Source organism: Uranotaenia lowii, chromosome 2, assembly GCF_029784155.1.
Source record: "Uranotaenia lowii strain MFRU-FL chromosome 2, ASM2978415v1, whole genome shotgun sequence".
In the NCBI taxonomy this organism is placed as follows: Eukaryota; Metazoa; Arthropoda; class Insecta; order Diptera; family Culicidae; genus Uranotaenia; species Uranotaenia lowii.
Window position 1 is genome coordinate 381,210,126 of NC_073692.1, and position 21,171 is coordinate 381,231,296.

At 37.7% G+C, this 21,171-nt stretch overlaps 2 protein-coding genes across 12 annotated transcripts in view; one reads left to right on the forward strand and one right to left on the reverse strand.

Annotated features, from left to right (window-relative positions):
• Positions 1 to 21,171, forward strand: part of LOC129747911 (uncharacterized) — a 212,017-nt gene that overhangs the window by 24,884 nt on the left and 165,962 nt on the right. The gene's annotated exons all lie outside the window — the stretch shown is intronic.
• LOC129747910 (uncharacterized) lies at positions 13,459 to 19,262 on the reverse strand. 2 transcript variants are annotated; one of them, XM_055742314.1, is made up of 3 exons: positions 17,730 to 19,262; positions 16,401 to 17,665; positions 13,459 to 16,336 (listed from the first exon to the last, which is right to left on the reverse strand). In XM_055742314.1, the coding sequence occupies exons 1-3, from the start codon at positions 18,982 to 18,984 to the stop codon at positions 13,796 to 13,798; spliced, it is 5,061 nt and encodes a 1,686-aa protein (XP_055598289.1). In that variant the 5' UTR covers positions 18,985 to 19,262; the 3' UTR covers positions 13,459 to 13,795. The 2 variants fall into 2 exon arrangements, with proteins under 2 accessions (XP_055598289.1, XP_055598290.1); XM_055742315.1 differs by having other exon boundaries at positions 16,208 to 17,665.

The following is a 21,171-nucleotide window of genomic DNA, read 5'->3' on the forward strand; positions in this document are numbered from 1 at the left end:
ATTTCAGATTCAGATTTCAGATTCAGATTTCAGATTCAGATTTCAGATTCAGATTTCAGATTCAGATTTCAGATTCAGATTTCAGATTCAGATTTCAGATTCAGATTTCAGATTCAGATTTCAGATTCAGATTTCAGATTCAGATTTCAGATTCAGATTTCAGATTCAGATTTCAGATTCAGATTTCAGATTCAGATTTCAGATTCAGATTTCAGATTCAGATTTCAGATTCAGATTTCAGATTCAGATTTCAGATTCAGATTTCAGATTCAGATTTCAGATTCAGATTTCAGATTCAGATTTCAGATTCAGATTTCAGATTCAGATTTCAGATTCAGATTTCAGATTCAGATTTCAGATTTCAGATTCAGATTTCAGATTCAGATTTCAGATTCAGATTTCAGATTCAGATTTCAGATTCAGATTTCAGATTCAGATTTCAGATTCAGATTTCAGATTCAGATTTCAGATTCAGATTTCAGATTCAGATTTCAGATTCAGATTTCAGATTCAGATTTCAGATTCAGATTTCAGATTCAGATTTCAGATTTCAGATTTCAGATTTCAGATTTCAGATTCAGATTTCAGATTCAGATTTCAGATTCAGATTTCAGATTCAGATTTCAGATTCAGATTTCAGATTCAGATTTCAGATTCAGATTTCAGATTCAGATTTCAGATTCAGATTTCAGATTCAGATTTCAGATTCAGATTTCAGATTCAGATTTCAGATTCAGATTTCAGATTCAGATTTCAGATTCAGATTTCAGATTCAGATTTCAGATTCAGATTTCAGATTCAGATTTCAGATTCAGATTTCAGATTCAGATTTCAGATTCAGATTTCAGATTCAGATTTCAGATTCAGATTTCAGATTCAGATTTCAGATTCAGATTTCAGATTCAGATTTCAGATTCAGATTTCAGATTCAGATTTCAGATTCAGATTTCAGATTCAGATTTCAGATTCAGATTTCAGATTCAGATTTCAGATTCAGATTTCAGATTCAGATTTCAGATTCAGATTTCAGATTCAGATTTCAGATTCAGATTTCAGATTCAGATTTCAGATTCAGATTTCAGATTCAGATTTCAGATTCAGATTTCAGATTCAGATTTCAGATTCAGATTTCAGATTCAGATTTCAGATTCAGATTTCAGATTCAGATTTCAGATTCAGATTTCAGATTCAGATTTCAGATTCAGATTTCAGATTCAGATTTCAGATTCAGATTTCAGATTCAGATTTCAGATTCAGATTTCAGATTCAGATTTCAGATTCAGATTTCAGATTCAGATTTCAGATTCAGATTTCAGATTCAGATTTCAGATTCAGATTTCAGATTCAGATTTCAGATTCAGATTTCAGATTCAGATTTCAGATTCAGATTTCAGATTCAGATTTCAGATTCAGATTTCAGATTCAGATTTCAGATTCAGATTTCAGATTCAGATTTCAGATTCAGATTTCAGATTCAGATTTCAGATTCAGATTTCAGATTCAGATTTCAGATTCAGATTTCAGATTCAGATTTCAGATTCAGATTTCAGATTCAGATTTCAGATTCAGATTTCAGATTCAGATTTCAGATTCAGATTTCAGATTCAGATTTCAGATTCAGATTTCAGATTCAGATTTCAGATTCAGATTTCAGATTCAGATTTCAGATTCAGATTTCAGATTCAGATTTCAGATTCAGATTTCAGATTCAGATTTCAGATTCAGATTTCAGATTCAGATTTCAGATTCAGATTTCAGATTCAGATTTCAGATTCAGATTTCAGATTCAGATTTCAGATTCAGATTTCAGATTCAGATTTCAGATTCAGATTTCAGATTCAGATTTCAGATTCAGATTTCAGATTCAGATTTCAGATTCAGATTTCAGATTCAGATTTCAGATTCAGATTTCAGATTCAGATTTCAGATTCAGATTTCAGATTCAGATTTCAGATTCAGATTTCAGATTCAGATTTCAGATTCAGATTTCAGATTCAGATTTCAGATTCAGATTTCAGATTCAGATTTCAGATTCAGATTTCAGATTCAGATTTCAGATTCAGATTTCAGATTCAGATTTCAGATTCAGATTTCAGATTCAGATTTCAGATTCAGATTTCAGATTCAGATTTCAGATTCAGATTTCAGATTCAGATTTCAGATTCAGATTTCAGATTCAGATTTCAGATTCAGATTTCAGATTCAGATTTCAGATTCAGATTTCAGATTCAGATTTCAGATTCAGATTTCAGATTCAGATTTCAGATTCAGATTTCAGATTCAGATTTCAGATTCAGATTTCAGATTCAGATTTCAGATTCAGATTTCAGATTCAGATTTCAGATTCAGATTTCAGATTCAGATTTCAGATTCAGATTTCAGATTCAGATTTCAGATTCAGATTTCAGATTCAGATTTCAGATTCAGATTTCAGATTCAGATTTCAGATTCAGATTTCAGATTCAGATTTCAGATTCAGATTTCAGATTCAGATTTCAGATTCAGATTTCAGATTCAGATTTCAGATTCAGATTTCAGATTCAGATTTCAGATTCAGATTTCAGATTCAGATTTCAGATTCAGATTTCAGATTCAGATTTCAGATTCAGATTTCAGATTCAGATTTCAGATTCAGATTTCAGATTCAGATTTCAGATTCAGATTTCAGATTCAGATTTCAGATTCAGATTTCAGATTCAGATTTCAGATTCAGATTTCAGATTCAGATTTCAGATTCAGATTTCAGATTCAGATTTCAGATTCAGATTTCAGATTCAGATTTCAGATTCAGATTTCAGATTCAGATTTCAGATTCAGATTTCAGATTCAGATTTCAGATTCAGATTTCAGATTCAGATTTCAGATTCAGATTTCAGATTCAGATTTCAGATTCAGATTTCAGATTCAGATTTCAGATTCAGATTTCAGATTCAGATTTCAGATTCAGATTTCAGATTCAGATTTCAGATTCAGATTTCAGATTCAGATTTCAGATTCAGATTTCAGATTCAGATTTCAGATTCAGATTTCAGATTCAGATTTCAGATTCAGATTTCAGATTCAGATTTCAGATTCAGATTTCAGATTCAGATTTCAGATTCAGATTTCAGATTCAGATTTCAGATTCAGATTTCAGATTCAGATTTCAGATTCAGATTTCAGATTCAGATTTCAGATTCAGATTTCAGATTCAGATTTCAGATTCAGATTTCAGATTCAGATTTCAGATTCAGATTTTAGATTCAGATTTCAGATTCAGATTTCAGATTCAGATTTCAGATTCAGATTTCAGATTCAGATTTCAGATTCAGATTTCAGATTCAGATTTCAGATTCAGATTTCAGATTCAGATTTCAGATTCAGATTTCAGATTCAGATTTCAGATTCAGATTTCAGATTCAGATTTCAGATTCAGATTTCAGATTCAGATTTCAGATTCAGATTTCAGATTCAGATTTCAGATTCAGATTTCAGATTCAGATTTCAGATTCAGATTTCAGATTCAGATTTCAGATTCAGATTTCAGATTCAGATTTCAGATTCAGATTTCAGATTCAGATTTCAGATTCAGATTTCAGATTCAGATTTCAGATTCAGATTTCAGATTCAGATTTCAGATTCAGATTTCAGATTCAGATTTCAGATTCAGATTTCAGATTCAGATTTCAGATTCAGATTTCAGATTCAGATTTCAGATTCAGATTTCAGATTCAGATTTCAGATTCAGATTTCAGATTCAGATTTCAGATTCAGATTTCAGATTCAGATTTCAGATTCAGATTTCAGATTCAGATTCCAGATTCAGATTTCAGATTCAGATTTCAGATTCAGATTTCAGATTCAGATTTCAGATTCAGATTTCAGATTCAGATTTCAGATTCAGATTTCAGATTCAGATTTCAGATTTAGATTTCAGATTCAGATTTCAGATTCAGATTTCAGATTCAGATTTCAGATTCAGATTTCAGATTCAGATTTCAGATTCAGATTTCAGATTCAGATTTCAGATTCAGATTTCAGATTCAGATTTCAGATTCAGATTTCAGATTCAGATTTCAGATTCAGATTTCAGATTCAGATTTCAGATTCAGATTTCAGATTCAGATTTCAGATTCAAATTTCAGATTCAGATTTCAGATTCAGATTTCAGATTCAGATTTCCGATTCAGATTTTAGATTACGATTTCAGATTCAGATTTCAGATTCAGATTTCAGATTCAGATTTCAGATTCAGATTTCAGATTCAGATTTAAGATTCAGATTTCAGATTCAGATTTCAGATTCAGATTTCAGATTCAGATTTCAGATTCAGATTTCAGATTCAGATTTCAGATTCAGATTTCAGATTCAGATTTCAGATTCAGATTTCAGATTCAGATTTCAGATTCAGATTTCAGATTCAGATTTCAGATTCAGATTTCAGATTCTGATTTCAGATTCTGATTTCAGATTCAGATTTCAGATTCAGATTTCAGATTCAGATTTCAGATTCAGATTTCAGATTCAGATTTCAGATTCAGATTTCAGATTCAAATTTCAGATTCAGATTTCAGATTCAGATTTCAGATTCAGATTTCTGATTCAGATTTCTGATTCAGATTTCAGAGTCAGATTTCAGATTCAGATTTCAGATTCAGATTTCAGATTCAGATTTCAGATTCAGATTTCAGATTCAGATTTCAGATTCAGATTTCAGATTCAGATTTCAGATTCAGATTTCAGATTCAGATTTCAGATTCAGATTTCAGATTCAGATTTCAGATTCAGATTTCAGATTCAGATTTCAGATTCAGATTTCAGATTCAGATTTCAGATTCAGATTTCAGATTCAGATTTCAGATTCAGATTTCAGATTCAGATTTCAGATTCAGATTTCAGATTCAGATTTCAGATTCAGATTTCAGATTCAGATTTCAGATTCAGATTTCAGATTCAGATTTCAGATTCAGATTTCAGATTCAGATTTCAGATTCAGATTTCAGATTCAGATTTTAGATTCAGATTTCAGATTCAGATTTCAGATTCGGATCTCAGATTCAGATTTCAGATTCAGATTTCAGATTCAGATTTCAGATTCAGATTTCAGATTCAGATTTCAGATTCAGATTTCAGATTCAGATTTCAGATTCAGATTTCAGATTCAGATTTCAGATTCAGATTTCAGATTCAGATTTCAGATTCAGATTTCAGATTCAGATTTCAGATTCAGATTTCAGATTCAGATTTCAGATTCAGATTTCAGATTCAGATTTCAGATTCAGATTTCAGATTCAGATTTCAGATTCAGATTTCAGATTCAGATTCAGATTTCAGATTCAGATTTCAGATTCAGATTTCCGATTCAGATTTCAGATTCAGATTTCAGATTCAGATTTCAGATTCAGATTTCAGATTCAGATTTCAGATTCAGATTTCAGATTCAGATTTCAGATTCAGATTTCAGATTCAGATTTCAGATTCAGATTTCAGATTCAGATTTCAGATTCAGATTTCAGATTCAGATTTCAGATTCAGATTTCAGATTCAGATTTCAGATTCAGATTTCAGATTCAGATTTCAGATTCAGATTTCAGATTCAGATTTCAGATTCAGATTTCAGATTCAGATTTCAGATTCAGATTTCAGATTCAGATTTCAGATTCCTATTTCAGATTCAGAATTTCCCTCGATCATCTGCCCTAAGTTAGAAAGTTGATGTTATATTTTCTTTCGCATGATTCAAATCTTTAACTGCCTAATTTCCTCCTAATTCGAATAAAATGCAAATGTCAACAAACATTGCCGCGTGCCTGGCAGCAATTGAAGATCAAAAGCAAAACCCTAGCCCATAAAGCATTTAGAAACTCGCACTCACAAACATCGAAACTGTCCATCAAAATGTATTCATTCAGTGTATAATTCCATTAAAGTTTTTTTCCTCGTCGTCCGACAAAGAGAGTCTCTTGAAGAATGCGGGGGAGGAATGATGGGGACGATAGCAGCGTAATTAAATATTCATGTATTTGAAATTACATTTCTTGCCCACCGTTTCTTGTAATGTTTTTAGAAGGCCCCCGGAAGCATTCAACATTATTTTGGGGAATGAATCTTTTTGAGGAGAACCTGATACAGAGAGATCGAGGAAAGAGAAATCAAAATGGGAAACATTGAGGAAAACCATCCCAAAATTTTCAATCTTTCATACCTCCTCTCACTTTCAGAAGCATCCGGAAGATGCTGTAAATCCATCTCGTTCCAGAAGCTAAGAACGCGGATGATTTCTGTGTTTTGGATGATGAATCTATTAGTAGCTTCGCTTCCACGTGGCCGCCAAGCGGCCATTGGAGTGATTTTTGGAGGTTAGAAAATTTTTCACCCTAAAGACAGAGAAAAAGAGAGTGAAAACAACAGCCACGAACCGGGATGACCGGTGAGAATTTTTAAGATAAACACTTCAAACCGGGTCCGAAGGCACTTTGGAGAAAAACCACGGAAATTTATTTCTTGGCCGCGGGAGTGTGATGAACGATCTCTCGTTCCGCGGTATCTGGTTAATGGGATGGTGTTGAAGTTTTGTTTTACTTTCGGTGAGTTTTTTCTATACCCGATTTTTTTTAAAAGAAGCGTAGCAAGTAAGTGTGTTAATTAGTGCAATCATTTTCCAAGCCGTTGGCACTCGGTAGTCGATTTCGTTTCGGCTGGAGGTGCGATATGCTAATAAGTAAGAGCTATGACTTTGGGAAAGTTGGTCTCGAGTTTTTTGAATGCTGGTTCCAGAAGTTGGCTCCCGGTGTTTACTTTACGAGTCATTTGTTATCTTTCCCGGAGATGATGATGACTCTCGCGGGTGCCATTCGAAGATTTTATTGTTGCCGAAGAATTTACTGGCATGTTAGTAAACAAGCTGATAAGATAAGCGGTACAGCCTTACCCGTTTCGGTGATCTTTGGAATAAGCCATGGGACAAATATATATCTGGGTCTCTGAATGAATATTTCCAAAAAAGATGAATCGTCACAATTTTTAACTATTTTCTAAAAGTTTTATGCAAGTCACTTTAGTGGAAAGAACTTCATTTGTGAGTTGTAAAAATTCTTTGCTTTAGCAGCTCATATCTAATGAGCGACGCGTGTCCCGTAACATAACTTCAAGGTCTTCAAAGAACTAGGAAGGTCTTGCCAAACAAACAGAATATAAAAAAACACAACAATCAATTTTAGCTATTTTGGTATTTTGGTTATTTATCGTTTATTGGTTGGTCTTTGCCATTTTGAACCAACTCTTTTATCTATTGACATGATGTAGCCAAATACCAAGTACTTATGAATAAAAGTAGACACCTCCCAAGAAACAATTTTAGCTTTATTATGGTCAGCAAAATTTCGTTTGGACTATAGCATTAATCTTCATAAATAGCTAAAGCGCATTGTATAACATCACCTGGACTCTAATAAAGCCAAAATCAGGCTATTTGGCCCTACCCTAGAAACGTCATCAAGACGTTTCATTGTTGGTCATCAATGTTGGTCACCAAAGCTTTTAAAAAGCTATTATTAAACATGCTAGCAGTTTTTGTTTTTTTTTCGATTCTGTCAGTTCTCGGAGTTTTTTTGTTTATTTTTTCCAGCAACCATAATGGTTGATGAATGATAATTGTATTATTGAGATATGATCTGGTAAAATTAATAGCTAAAAAACCAATGTTTTCACCATATAATGAGCGTCTTTGCTACTGCCAGTCAAGATTTCAGGTAAAATGTATATGAAATAGTATCTTAAAATAAATGCGCTCCGTCAAATGTGATGGTCAATCATGATGGAATTGATGGAAAAAAGGCCTGAAAAAATATTTTCCAATGCTTGCATTGTGAATCCATCAACATGGCGTCATTTTGTGCCCTTCGATTTTGCAACCAACATGGCGTGAGTCAATTCATAGTTTAATTATGGTTTAATGATGACCCCAAAAAAAGCTACGATTTGACGTTTCTCTCGCAAGCCAACCAATTACACGCTAAGGATGAGTTCCTCATTTCTGAGTTGTTAATCATTAGTACAGTAAATGAGGGCAGACTTTTTGAATGAAAAGGGATTGGTTGTGAATGACCCGTGGAGTAAATCATGAGTTGAAGTCAAGTTTCGTTGTCTGACGCCATATTGAAATCCAAGATGGCGGCTTCTGCTGAACTTTATAATGTTGTAAATGACTTGAAATCGCATGAAACCCCAACAAAATGGGTATCGGGTGAAAGAGCTAAACGAGTAGAAGTCGAATTTCGCTATCAGACGCCATCTTGAAATCCAAGATGGTGGCATCCACTCAACTTTTAATGCTTTAATGCTGACAAAAAGTCGCATTTAACCACCACTATACGGGTATTGAATGAAAAGGCTAAACTAGAAGATGTCGATTTTTTTCTTTCCGACGCCATCTTGGAATCCAAGATGGCAGCTTCCACTGAACTTTAAAATGCTGTTAATCAATGAAAATCGTATGAAACTACCACAATATGGGTATTGGGTGAAAGGACCAAACGAGTAGAAGTTTAAATTAACTATCAAACGACATCTTGAAATCCAATATTGCGACTTCCCCTGAACTTAAAATGATTTAAATCACTGAAAACCGCATGAAATCACCACATTATGAGTATTGAGTGAAACGACTCAACTAGAAGAGGTCGAATTTCGCTATCTGACGCCATCATTAATCCAAGATGGTGGATTTTGCTATTCTTTTCAAAGCTGTAAATAACTGAAAATGTCATGATACATCCACAAAACTGGATATTGGGTGAAAGGGCTATACAAATAAAAGTCGAAAATCGTTGTCCGACGCCATCATGAAAGCCAAGAGGGCGGCTGCCGCTCAACTTTAAAATACTATAAATGACTGATAATCGCATAAAACCCCCACAATATGGGTATAACTTCAAAGCGATCAACGAGTAGAAGTCGAATTTGACTATCTGACGCCATCTTAAATGCGAAGATTGCGGTTTCCGCTGAACTTTAAAATGCTGTAGACGACTCCGCAATCTCCGCAATATTGGTATTGAGTAAAGGGGTGGAACCAAGAGAAGACAAATTTCGCTACCAAACTTCATCTTGAAATACAATATGGCGGCTTCCGCTTAGCTGTTAGATACTGTTAATCGCTAAAAATCGCATGAAACGCCCACAATATTTTTTTGGGTTCCAGGGCGAAACCAGTAGAAGTTGAATTCTTTTTTTTTTTTACTTTATCTTGAAATTCAAGATGGCGGCTTCCACTGAACTGTAAATTACTAAAAATCGCTCGAACGCTTTACAATAATGGTATTGAGTGAAAGGGCTAAACAAGAAGAACCAGATCCTGATTGTTTTTGGCAACACGCCCGAACTTTTTGTGTTTCCAAAATCGAACGATTTTTTTCTCAACTTTTTTTTCACTTAATACTACATTAAAACTACTATTTTTAGACACTTTCGATAATTTTAAATCACTTTTATTATTTTTTTATTATGTTTCTAATGCATTTAGAACTTTTCTTGTTTTGTTTATAGTTTTTGATTTTTTTTGCCATTTATGTCATTCTGTTATTCCTATCATGCTATTATGTCTAAATTGTAATGGCGAAAACTATAAAGTTATGTTGTTTTTGTTAACCGTTTGATTTAGGCACATGTGCCAAATTCGATGTTGCCAAAATCGAATGTTGCCAAAAATGAAGGGGGTCTGTATTGTGGTGGTTTTTGAGGGATTTTCAGTCACTTACAGCATTTCAGAGAAACGCGAAAAGAGATATTTGACTTCTATCATTTAGCCTTAGCACCCAATACAATATATTTAGGAGTTTCATGCTATTTTCATTCATTTACAGTATTTTTAAGTTCAGCTGAAGCCACCATCCTGGATTTCAACTTCTACCGGTTGATCTCTTTCAACTTATACCCCTATAATATGGGTTTTATGCGATATTCAGTCATTTACAGTATTTTCAAGTTGATTGGTAGCCGCCATCTTGGATTTAAGATGGCGACGGGCAACGAAATTTGACTTCTACTCGTTTATCACTCTCACCTAATAACCATATTGTGAAGGTTTCACGAAATTTTCAGTAATTTACAGCTTTGAAAATAGAAGCGGAAGCCGCCATCTTAAATTAATGATGGCGTCAAGCAACAATTTTTTTCCTCCTATTTGGGCCCTTTCACTAAATACTCATATTGTAAAGATATTCATACCACTTTCGGTGATTTCAAGTTTTCAAAGATGTATTTTTTTAATTTACACTCAAAATCAACACACAAAACTTATCAAAAAGGTGTAAAAATGGGAATTCCAATTCAAATATGTGCTATCTAATCTGAGCGTGTTCTGTTTTGACATCTTGATCGAGAACTGTTACTAAATTTTTTTCCGGTTTAATAATCATGCACTGAGTGCTATTATAGAACATGCAAAAGAAAGCTTGGAGCAAATTTCTAAGTTTGTGTTTTATTATAGTTTAAAAAGAGCATTCATAACTCTTTCAAAATAACTAAAACAGTATGTTTAATAAAAGTTTTATTAGCGTTTTCAAAACCATCTGAAAACATAAAGTCGAAGAAAAAAATATAAGCATTCTACATGACCATAATAAAACCGTAATAAAACTGCACAAAAAAATGCCATAATTAAACCATAATAAAACTTCCTAATGCTAGTTGGCTTAATCTGTGTTACTTGGGCTGTGTTTTTTGATAGAAATTAAGTTTAAAATATAACAAAAACTCGGTTTCAAATATCGTGAAAAAGTGTAAGGAGTGTATTCGAAAAAAAATGCAACACTTTGTTTTGTGAATGAAAAAAATTGACGAAATTTTCAGTGAAACTACTAAGTAATTTAATGTGTACGTGTACAAAATTTGGTAAAAATACTGAAGTTCATTGACAATTTTTTTTGGGCAGAGTCGAGAGAAATCCAGAAAAATCCCAGTGGGGGACACAAAAACAGCTGGATATCAACTATTCGACCAAAGCTTACATGGTAAATCATTTTAAAAGTCCTAGAGGACCCAATAGTGAACTAAAATTTGAATACAAGTGAAGATTGTTGATTCCAAGAAGTAAGAGAAATGTGAGTTTTTTTTTTTCAAGCTCAATCCCAAAATATGAATAGAGGAAGTGATAAAAAGTCAAATTTTTCTGGTTCGTCTAGCCGACTTATAAACAGGCCTAACTTCATTTCTACAAGATAGAAAAGCTGCCCATCGGTGAAATTAACAAAATACGGTGCTTGTGGGGAGATATTTTGAAAAGAAAATTGTAAATAATGAACAGCAAAACGAACTCTTTAGCGGTCACCTGGAAAATTGCCAACAAAAAACTTTTCATTGAAAAGTCTCGCCTGTATTTCCAGAAGATAAATAAGGGAAAAAAAATTAAAAATTCAAAATCTAGTACTTGAGGAGGCTAACGATCTGTGGAAAACTGCATATTACTCAGTCTTTCATAACGATTGACCTGAAGAATGGCTAAAAAATACAAAGAAGACTGCCTCCAAATGTGACTGTTTTCTTTGAAAAGCACATCATTAGGTTTCACAAAGTTTATACTTTAAGTTTGATCTAGAATCGTCTTGAAATATCTTGTTTTTGTGCCTAAGGAGGACTATTGGCTAAATTTGTTATAACTTCGATCAAACTAAAAATTTTGAGTAACTTTGAAGGCCAAGCTTCAGGAAACAGCAAAAGTTCTCAAAAATAGCTTTGATTAAAAAGGTGGTTCATAGTATGCATTACAGATGGCACACGTGTTGCCCAGAAATTAAAGTCTTAAAAATTCTTCTTTGGACGCTATCTCAAAAACCACTAAACAGAATATCACAAAAACTTGTATATGAAAACGTTACATTACCAGGTAACAGTTATCCACAAACCAAAGTATTGTATCTTTTTTTCGAATACACTCCTTACATATCATCAGATGTATGAGAATTCAGAGTCCTACACCTTGCCTGTAGGGCGATCGTGATTTTTTTGCACAGTTTTAATTGTGACTTTAAGTGCCATTTTTGACCATATTTACTCGAGTTTTCCATGGTGTTGGCTTCTGTACTATGTTGCTCAAGGCGGATATCGATTGTAGGCCAGTGCCTTTCAATATGTCGCAGTGTGAGAAATTTTGATGAATTTCGATAAAATGTACATTTTCTTGGTTCAACCGATAAACGGTTTATGTAGTAAAGTGATTACTTAGACCACAAATTGGGCTAACTCAATAAGAGATTCCTCAGTTAACAAAAATGAGCCAGAAATAATTTGTAATATTTATTTTTCCAGTAAATAATTTATTGTGACCAAAGTAAAAATGTAGAGCCCTTCAAGCCGTAAATAGAATTTTCGAATCCCACTCACATATATTGTAACTCCCATCGCAATCAGAACTCTTATCTCGAGTGGAAAACTGGAGCCTTTGAATGGAAATTGGAAATCCTTTCGCAATTCAAATTCAGTCGGAACTTCCAGCTCGACTAACTCGAACCTTTGATTGGAACTTTCATTATGGCTTGCCAGTTCGATATCTTACCCAGTGCACCATCTGAGTAGGTTTTTTTTTATTAGTTGATCACCCAGGTGCTAAATTCTTTTTACGGATTGCATTGCAAAGCACTGTGAGACACCGCGTATCCCCAGTATGCTACTCTGGGTCCATGGGTGCAAATGGTCGACTCTAGATACTATGTACCCCTACGCCATGAAGTCCACCTGGGGCCGCTGACCATAATTCCCAACCGGACCAGCAACGAAGGCTGTACCCGTGATGAGAGACCAAGTCCACGCTTAAGCGCTCATCGGCTTACTCAATTTCAAGTCAAAACTCCAGCATATATACCCTGCCTCTTGTTAGGATTCAAGACTAAGGACCGGTCCTCTGACGCTCGAGGTTCGGCCTTTACTCGTAACTCAAGGTTCGCTTGGTTCCCACGCCTCTGTTCGAGACCACTGCTAGAGACCAATGACCTCTGCTCTAAAGACTCAACATCGCGGCTCCGCTTGGTTTGGCTTGAGGCCCTCTTCTCTTTGCTCGTCCGTGTGCCGAATCGAGAGCAGCTTATCCTGGACACGCGCCTGTCACAGATACGAAACTATTTGTATGATTCCCGGCGCCCGGCGAAGACGTCATCCTACATCGACTCGAGTGACTCACCCGCCGACTCTACCCGAGAGTATTCCACGGCGTGAATACTCTTCCCCCTATGAGTTCGACTGCGAAGAAGGTTAAATCTAATCCCCGCAGCCTCCGTCGCAGAGGACGCGTTCTACTCGGATACTCCGCGACGGTAACGGTGGAGGTATCCTACACTCACGCGACGTACCACGTAGCTCGGCATACGTAGAAGGTAAAGTCTTATCTTTGTGTGCTTTACTAAGTACTAGGTTCAGACAAACACTACTCAGATGCTCCCCGATGAAGGATGTTTCACTTTTACGACTATATTGAAAGTACGTGCGTTCCGGTCGCTGGTTCGTAGAGAAAGAGAACGCATTTCCCGCGATTCACACGCAGGCTACTTCGACGATTGCTAGCGGTAGCTATGGTAACTAAATGATTGCTATGGTTACAATGAGGGGAAAATGGGTAGTAGTGGGTTGCTATGGTTCCTTGGAAAGAAGCTCAGCCTACTGGGATTTATCAGAATCTTACATACTCCCCTCCCAACACTATTCCAGAACTGTAAAAGAACATTAGAAAGTAAATTTCTCATTGGTTTCAGATTATCTCTTTATGGATGTATCAATTTCATCGTTTATTATTTTTTGTCAAACCGTTACATGAATAAATTGATTTTTAAAGCTCGTTTGTAGGAAATGGGCATAGTTTTGAAATCGCTCGTTTTACTTCCCCTTTTGCAGTACGAAGTGTAGCAACTCTCACGTTACCGTCAGGTCCTGGGTACACTTGCACAACACGACCAGTTATCCATTCTAAAGGTGGCAAATTGTCTTCTTTTATTAGACACAAATCACCTTGCTTGAGATTAGTTTTGGATTTTGCACCCCGCTTTGTTCTTTGCTGTAGATTATTCAGGTATTCAGTTCTCCAACGCTTCCAAAATAACTGTAGACTTTTCTGAACTTCTCCGAATCGGGTTAGCTGATGTGGCTTAGCAGATGATAGATCAATTTCCGGTAGGTTACTTATAGGTTCACCTATAAGGAAATGTCCTGGCGTTAATGGATTTGGATCAGAGGGATCCGCGGACATTGGTGAGATTGGTCTTGAATTCAGAACGCCCTCAATTTGTTTCAGTAGAGTCAACATTTCTTCATAGGTCGGGATCGATGATCCGAGTACTCTTTTTATGTGATGTTTTACGCTCTTTATACCAGCTTCCCAAATGCCCCCGAAATTTGGGGACCGAGGGGGTATAAATTTGAACTCAACTCCTTCTGTCGAACAAAACATACTTATTTCGGGAGCAAGCTGATATTCCAATTCCTTAGCGTTCCTGGCGATTTCGTGACTAGCTCCTGTAAAATTGGTTGCATTATCGCAATAGATTACGGAACTTCGACCCCTTTGCCCAAAGAATCTCCGTAGAGCAGCAATGAAGGCAGCACTAGTAAGACTACTCACTAGTTCTAAATGAACAGCTCTAGTGCTGAAACAGATGAACAATGCAACGTAGACCTTTAAGAACTTCTTCGTTCTTATCAAATTCTCCTTGATAGTGAACGGTCCACCAAAATCAACACCGCAAGTTTTGAAAGTTCTTGCTTCATTGATTCTAGCTGCTGGCAACTGGCCCATGACTTGAGTTATTCCGATTGGTTTGTTTTTGAAGCAAGTTAAGCATTGGTGCACAACTTGTCGAGCTAGATTTTTTCCATGAATAGGCCAATATTTCATTCTCAAGGAGTAAAGAAGCCCTTGAGGTCCAATATGCAGATTTTTGAGATGGTAAAGTTTGGCAATCTGTTTTGATAGAACACATTTCGCTGGGAGAATTATTGGGTGTTTTTGGTCGAAAGTCACTCTTGCAGCTTGTATACGCCCTCCAACTCTAATGATGCCGTCACGATCAATGACTGGGTTTAAGGTTAATAAGGGACTTGAACGTGGGATAGCTTTATTGTTAAGCAATAATTCTCTTTCCAGCTTGAATGCTCGTTCTTGAGAAAATTGAATAAGTAAGATTTCAGCCTCCCTCAATTCTTGTAGAGCAAGAGTTCCGACACGTTTTACAATATTCTGTTTTTTGGTGTTGTAGACAAACCTTAAACAGTATGCAGTAATTCTCAGGGTTTTAGTGTAAGTCGAGAACCTCTCCAACAAAAAAGTCTCGCTTGATGGTTCCGCCTTTGCAGAAGGAGCCGTGATGTCTACGAGAAGTGTTCTTGGCATTGGAAGCCATGATTCGCCTGTTCCCTTCAGGAACTCAGGACCTGACCACCATAATGCACTGGATGCTAACTTTTTCGATGACACCCCTCTGGAGATGAGATCCGCAGGATTGTCTTTTGATCTCACATGATGCCAGCACGTAATAGTTGTTTTTTCCTGTATTGATGTTACCCTGTTCGCAATAAATGTTGGCCAAGCATGTGCTGGTTTGTTGATCCAGTCCAAAGTAACCATTGAGTCCGTCCAATAATAAATACCTTGAATCGGAAACAAAATAGTTTGCTTTATCTTGTGCATCAGATCTGCCAGTAACGATGCGGCTCTTAATTCCTTTCTTGGTATGGTATCGTCTTGATTCGTCTGCTTAGATTTTGCTGGTGAAACTCTAGACTTAGCGCAGAGTAGATGAGACAAAATGTTATTTCCGTTATCTACTCTGACGTAAATTGCAGCTCCGTAGCCCGGTTTGGCAGCGTCTGAGAACCCATGTAACTCAACTAAAACCCCTGCCGATGGCACATGTCTCGGAATACTAATGTGATTGATTTCATATATCTGTTTTTTAAACCAGTTCCATTTGTCCTCCAACTCCTTTGGAAGTGGTTGGTCCCAATCTAATTTCGATTCCCATAATTCCTGCATTAGCAGTTTTCCATTTATGATAATAGGTGAGAGGAGTCCTAACGGGTCAAACACCTTTTGTATTTCAGACAGTACCTGGCGTTTCGTAGCAGTCAAATTGTCGATCACTTGGTTACTAAAACTGAACTTATCAGCGTGAGAGTCCCAAAGTAGACCTAAAATTTTAGTGACAGGGATCACATTTTGTCCGGGCAAAAGGCTCTTTTCATTCGAACCCCACTTATGCAATTCAAATCCAGCAGTACTCAAGATGTGCATCAATTGTCGCTGCAACTGTTTTAGTTTATCAAGTTCATTATGTCCAGTTAGAAGATCATCCATATACACGTCCTCCATGATAACCTAATTAGAAAATTAGTAAATTTTTTAATGCGTTTATTTATGCTTCCAAGTTACGAAATCTTACCCTTGATGCTTCGGGATGACTTTCTCTATTTTCTTCTGCTAATTGTTGCAGGCAACGAACTGCAGTGAATGGTGCCGAACTAGTGCCATAAGTCACCGTCTTTAAACTGAATGTTTTGACCGGTTCATCTGGTGAGAATCTCCAATGTATCAACTGCAGCTGTCTATCGGCTTTGTCAATTTCGACCTGTCTAAACATTTTTTTGATATCTGCTGTTAATACAAACTTCGGACATCGAAATCTTATCAATATACAAAAAAGTTCTTGTTGTATGTTGGGACCAATCATCAAAGTGTCATTTAACGACATTCCGCTTGACGTAACAGCAGATCCATTGAACACTGTACGTAGTTTAGTTGTACTGCTTTCCGGGCGTATTACTGGGTGGTGAGGGAAATAAAACGTGGGTTTTGCAGGATCAATGTCTCTATCAGTTATTTCTTCCATATGGCCCATATCCAGGTATTCCTTCAGAAACGCACAGTAATCCAATTTGAGTTTAGGGTCTCTAAGGAATCGAACTTCCAATTTCAAAAATTGGCTTAGGGCTGTTTCCTTCGATGAACCCAATTTCTTAACATTCTCTTTTAAGGGTAGTCTAACAATGAATCTCCCATTAGATCCTCGCTTAGTAGTTTCTTTGAACAACTTTTCACATTCTAATTCTTCTTCTGTCCAATTATGATGCTTGATCAGTAAGACTTTCTCAATGTCGTAGTTGTCGCTTTTCATGGGTGCAAGTTTGCTAAGTGTACCGCCAACAACCCAGCCAAGCGAAGTGTTCTGAATTGACGGTAAATTTTGATGAATCTTGTCGTTACCTTTTTTGAGAATATCAAAGAAAATTGACACTCCTAATAATATGTCTACAGGACGACTTAAGAAAAATTCTGGATCTGCCAGATAATAATTGGACAAATTCCAACCATCTATGTCAATATTTCGCGGGGGGGTCGGTCCGGTTATAGTTTCTGTAACGTATGCTGCAATTTTCTTCATGTAAACATTGTGTCGGGCGGCAATATAAATATCTGTTTTTGCTTTTATCGGTAGAGCTTGTTGTCCAAATCCAGCGATTTGAATAAACGTTCGTTCTGGTTTGACTCCTAAGAATTCAAGGAAGGATTTTGAGATGACATTCGTTTGAGACCCCGAATCCAGGAGAGCTCTTCCAGTCACCCAACCTCTATCTTCTGTCATAATTCGAATAACAGCCGTTGGCAGTAAAGTTTCCCAAGATTTAGATAAATATTTTGAAGATGGATCTGTATTTATTAGATAATATAAGTTAGATTACAATTGTCAGCTACAATTAACGACTTTTATTACCTATTTGACGGTGATTCCCAAAGTCCCTTTGCTCACGATGAATGCTTGTGTTATGTTTGCGTCCACATTTGAGGCACCCCGAACTTCTGCAGGTATCTGCGGTGTGGTTGCTTCGCAGGCAGTTGAAACATAAGGCGTGTCGTTTTATCGTTTTGATTCTTGCGTCCAGGCCCATCGAAAGAAACTTGTTGCATCTGTTGAGGGAGTGATCTTCTTCACATACAAGGCAATTTTTACGTTTTTCTTGGTTCGACGTGAGCACCTTCAGTTCCATTCGGGGTTTCTTGTAGCAGGTAGTTGTTTCTGACACGACGTGACGTTTTTTCGGTAAAACTTCCAACATTTGACATCTTTTGGTAATGAACGCTTCCAGACTGTCATATGTCGGGGGAATTGTTCCAGAAGTAGTTGATTCCCACTCTCGTCGTGTAGCGTTATCCAACTTATTGGCCATGAGGTGGATAAGAACCGCATTCCATGCTTCCACTGGTTGCCCCATGATGCGTAGCGATCTCAAGTGTTTTCTTGCCTTGTCGAAAAGGTTTCTCAACGATTTAGCAGATTCCTCTCGTGTTGGTTCCAATTCGAACAGGTCCTTCATGTGTTTTTGAATCAGCAACTTTGTGTTGTTGTATCGTTCTTCCAGTAGCTCATATGCCACCACATAGTTGGCGGAAGTCGTTGGAAGCGAGTCTATGATATTCAGCGCGGGGCCTCTCAGCGACAGTTTTAGGTATTCAAATTTTTGAACGTCCGCGAGAGATGCTCGTCGGTGAACTAAGTTGTTAAATTTGTCGCTCCACTCAAGCCAATCTTCGATTTGGCCTGAAAATAACGGCAAATCGACGGTAGGTAGCCGGACCAAATCATGGCCGGAGTTTTGAGCGGCCTTATTACTTTCAATTGCTTTGTCAATTTCAGCTAAGCCGGTCACGTATTTGAATTCTGTATCCTCCCTGTTTTGGAATTCGTCAGTTGACCATTGCTCCAACCGACTTTGAGCTTGGTCGTATGCTTTGTAAGTATCTTGCAGCATGCTTCTTCGGGTTTTCAGCATGCTCACGTCTCCCTCATAGTGATGGATAGTATTCACTATGGACAAAATGCGGGTGGTCGCGTGGTTGCGGGCACCCATCGTCTTTTCAAGGTCTCCATCTTGAATGATGTAGACCGTTCCCGGCTGACTGATGGTTTCCTCGCTAGGCAAGAACACTTCTTCGTTGGAAGATTGAGATTCACGTTGCTCGTTTTCCATTTCCTGCCAATACAAATTTCACTTGTTAGTTCTTCTTCAAAACTCGGACTTGCTTTTTGGCTAGGCACTCCGAATTTCATTCTCTAGTCCATTTTCTTAATTTACGAATCGCCCTGCAACCGTGACAAGGCATCTAATTTATGGAATCGCTTCTACCATCATTCGAAGCATCTCTTCATCTTAAATTTTGAATCGCCCTTCAAAGTTGCAAAGGCATCTTGATTTTCCAATCGCTTCTACCACTTTGTGAAGCATCATCAATTTTTCACACTCGATAATCTATCACCTCAGAAACCATTGAGGCATCTTAATGTTGTATCGCCAAACCCTCATGTTAAGGCATCTCTTTTTTTTTTTTTTTGATCAACTTAAATGCATTATTATTTCGCCAAAACTCTCGTGTTAAGGCATCTCTGAATATTCTCATTAAGATTATATGATTTGTAATAATTTGATAATTACCGTCTCGGTATCCGGTTCGATAGGACCACTTTTATGTTTCACTTTTACGACTATATTGAAAGTACGTGCGTTCCGGTCGCTGGTTCGTAGAGAAAGAGAACGCATTTCCCGCGATTCACACGCAGGCTACTTCGACGATTGCTAGCGGTAGCTATGGTAACTAAATGATTGCTATGGTTACAATGAGGGGAAAATGGGTAGTAGTGGGTTGCTATGGTTCCTTGGAAAGAAGCTCAGCCTACTGGGATTTATCAGAATCTTACAAAGGAGTCATCCTACACCGGTTGCGGAGTGGTGCAGGTTCCAACTCCTCTGGGCCGTCATGATCAGGGTGAACCCATCGCTGACCATACGCCAAGGGTTGGCATCCTCTCACAGCCTCCGCACGATTTTGTCAGCTTTCGTGTCTGGTCCGCAGGTGGCAAGCATGTTAGTGCGTACCCCTTCGAACTTCGGACAGTTGAACACTATGTGATTCAACTATGTGTTTCAACTATGGCACCGCAGGTTGAACAAAACGGCGAGGTCACGTGTCCAAACCGATGGTGGTACTGCATAAAACATCCGTGATCAGTCAAGAACTGCGTCAAGCAGAAATCTACCTCTCCATGTTTTTGATCCATGCAAAATCCAACGTTCGGGATTAAGCGATGGGTCCACCGGCCGCGTTCCGAGCTGTCCCACTGGTGCTGCCAGTGCTGACGTCGAGGCCCTCCAGGTATGTTTCCGCACATCGGACATGTGCCTGTGCTCGTAACAGATGATATCTCCCTCTTACAAGACCGAGATGGGCGTGATTCCCGCCACAACATCAGCAGCTACTGAGGACACTGTTCAGTATGCGCTGATGACTCGCAGGTTCATCAGTCGCAAAATGGACAAGGACACTTCTGCTGCAGCGGATTGCCGAGTTGTTCGAAATGGCCCTCGAGAGGCTGCTGTCGCCATTGCTGCTCTATTGTAGGCGTCGATCATCACTCTCAGATCGCATGTTTGGATTCGATTGCGCACAATCCAGCTGCAATCGTCCCTCATAGTGCTAAAATCAAATTGGTGTTCAGCACCATCCCGGTCTTGTGGTGAGCCAGACGCAAGCTCTTGGAGCGCATCCAACTTTCCACCTTCTCAATCGCTACTGTGGCGAGTAGCTGGACCTCTCCGGTTGATGGGCTCGATGCCAGAAGAACCATGTCGTCGTCTAATCCCACAAGTCTCATTCCCGTGGGGAGACGCAGTCTCAGCAGTTCGTCGTAAACAATGTTCCACAATATCGAGTCGAGTATCGCTCCTTGTGGGACCCCTGCCGAGGCACTTACAGTCCCTCACTGGTCATATACTGTAGTTGGCAATAACGATATCCTATAGATATATGCCGGAATCCAACTAAAGCTGTTGAAGGCGTCTTCACATCAAGGCACTGCGCAAAACCAGTCTCCTCGCCAATTCAGGTAGTACACTGGTTAAGATGTCGAATTGGCAGACATTATAAACATGGTGTTGTGTTTGCGTGTAGTAAGGACGATGGAGAGAGATGATCAACTCGGAAAGGCCTATCGACCGAGAGAGTGTCGCGCTCGCTATCATCGGGTATACACATACCCGAAGCTTAGTAGGCTTAGTAATTCGGCTGAAATTCGTTAGGCAGAAGTCTTTTCTGCCGATGGGCGTTAGGGTAGTTAGATGAGTTATCAGGGCGAATGGGTCATAAGGCCGGAGATTATCCAG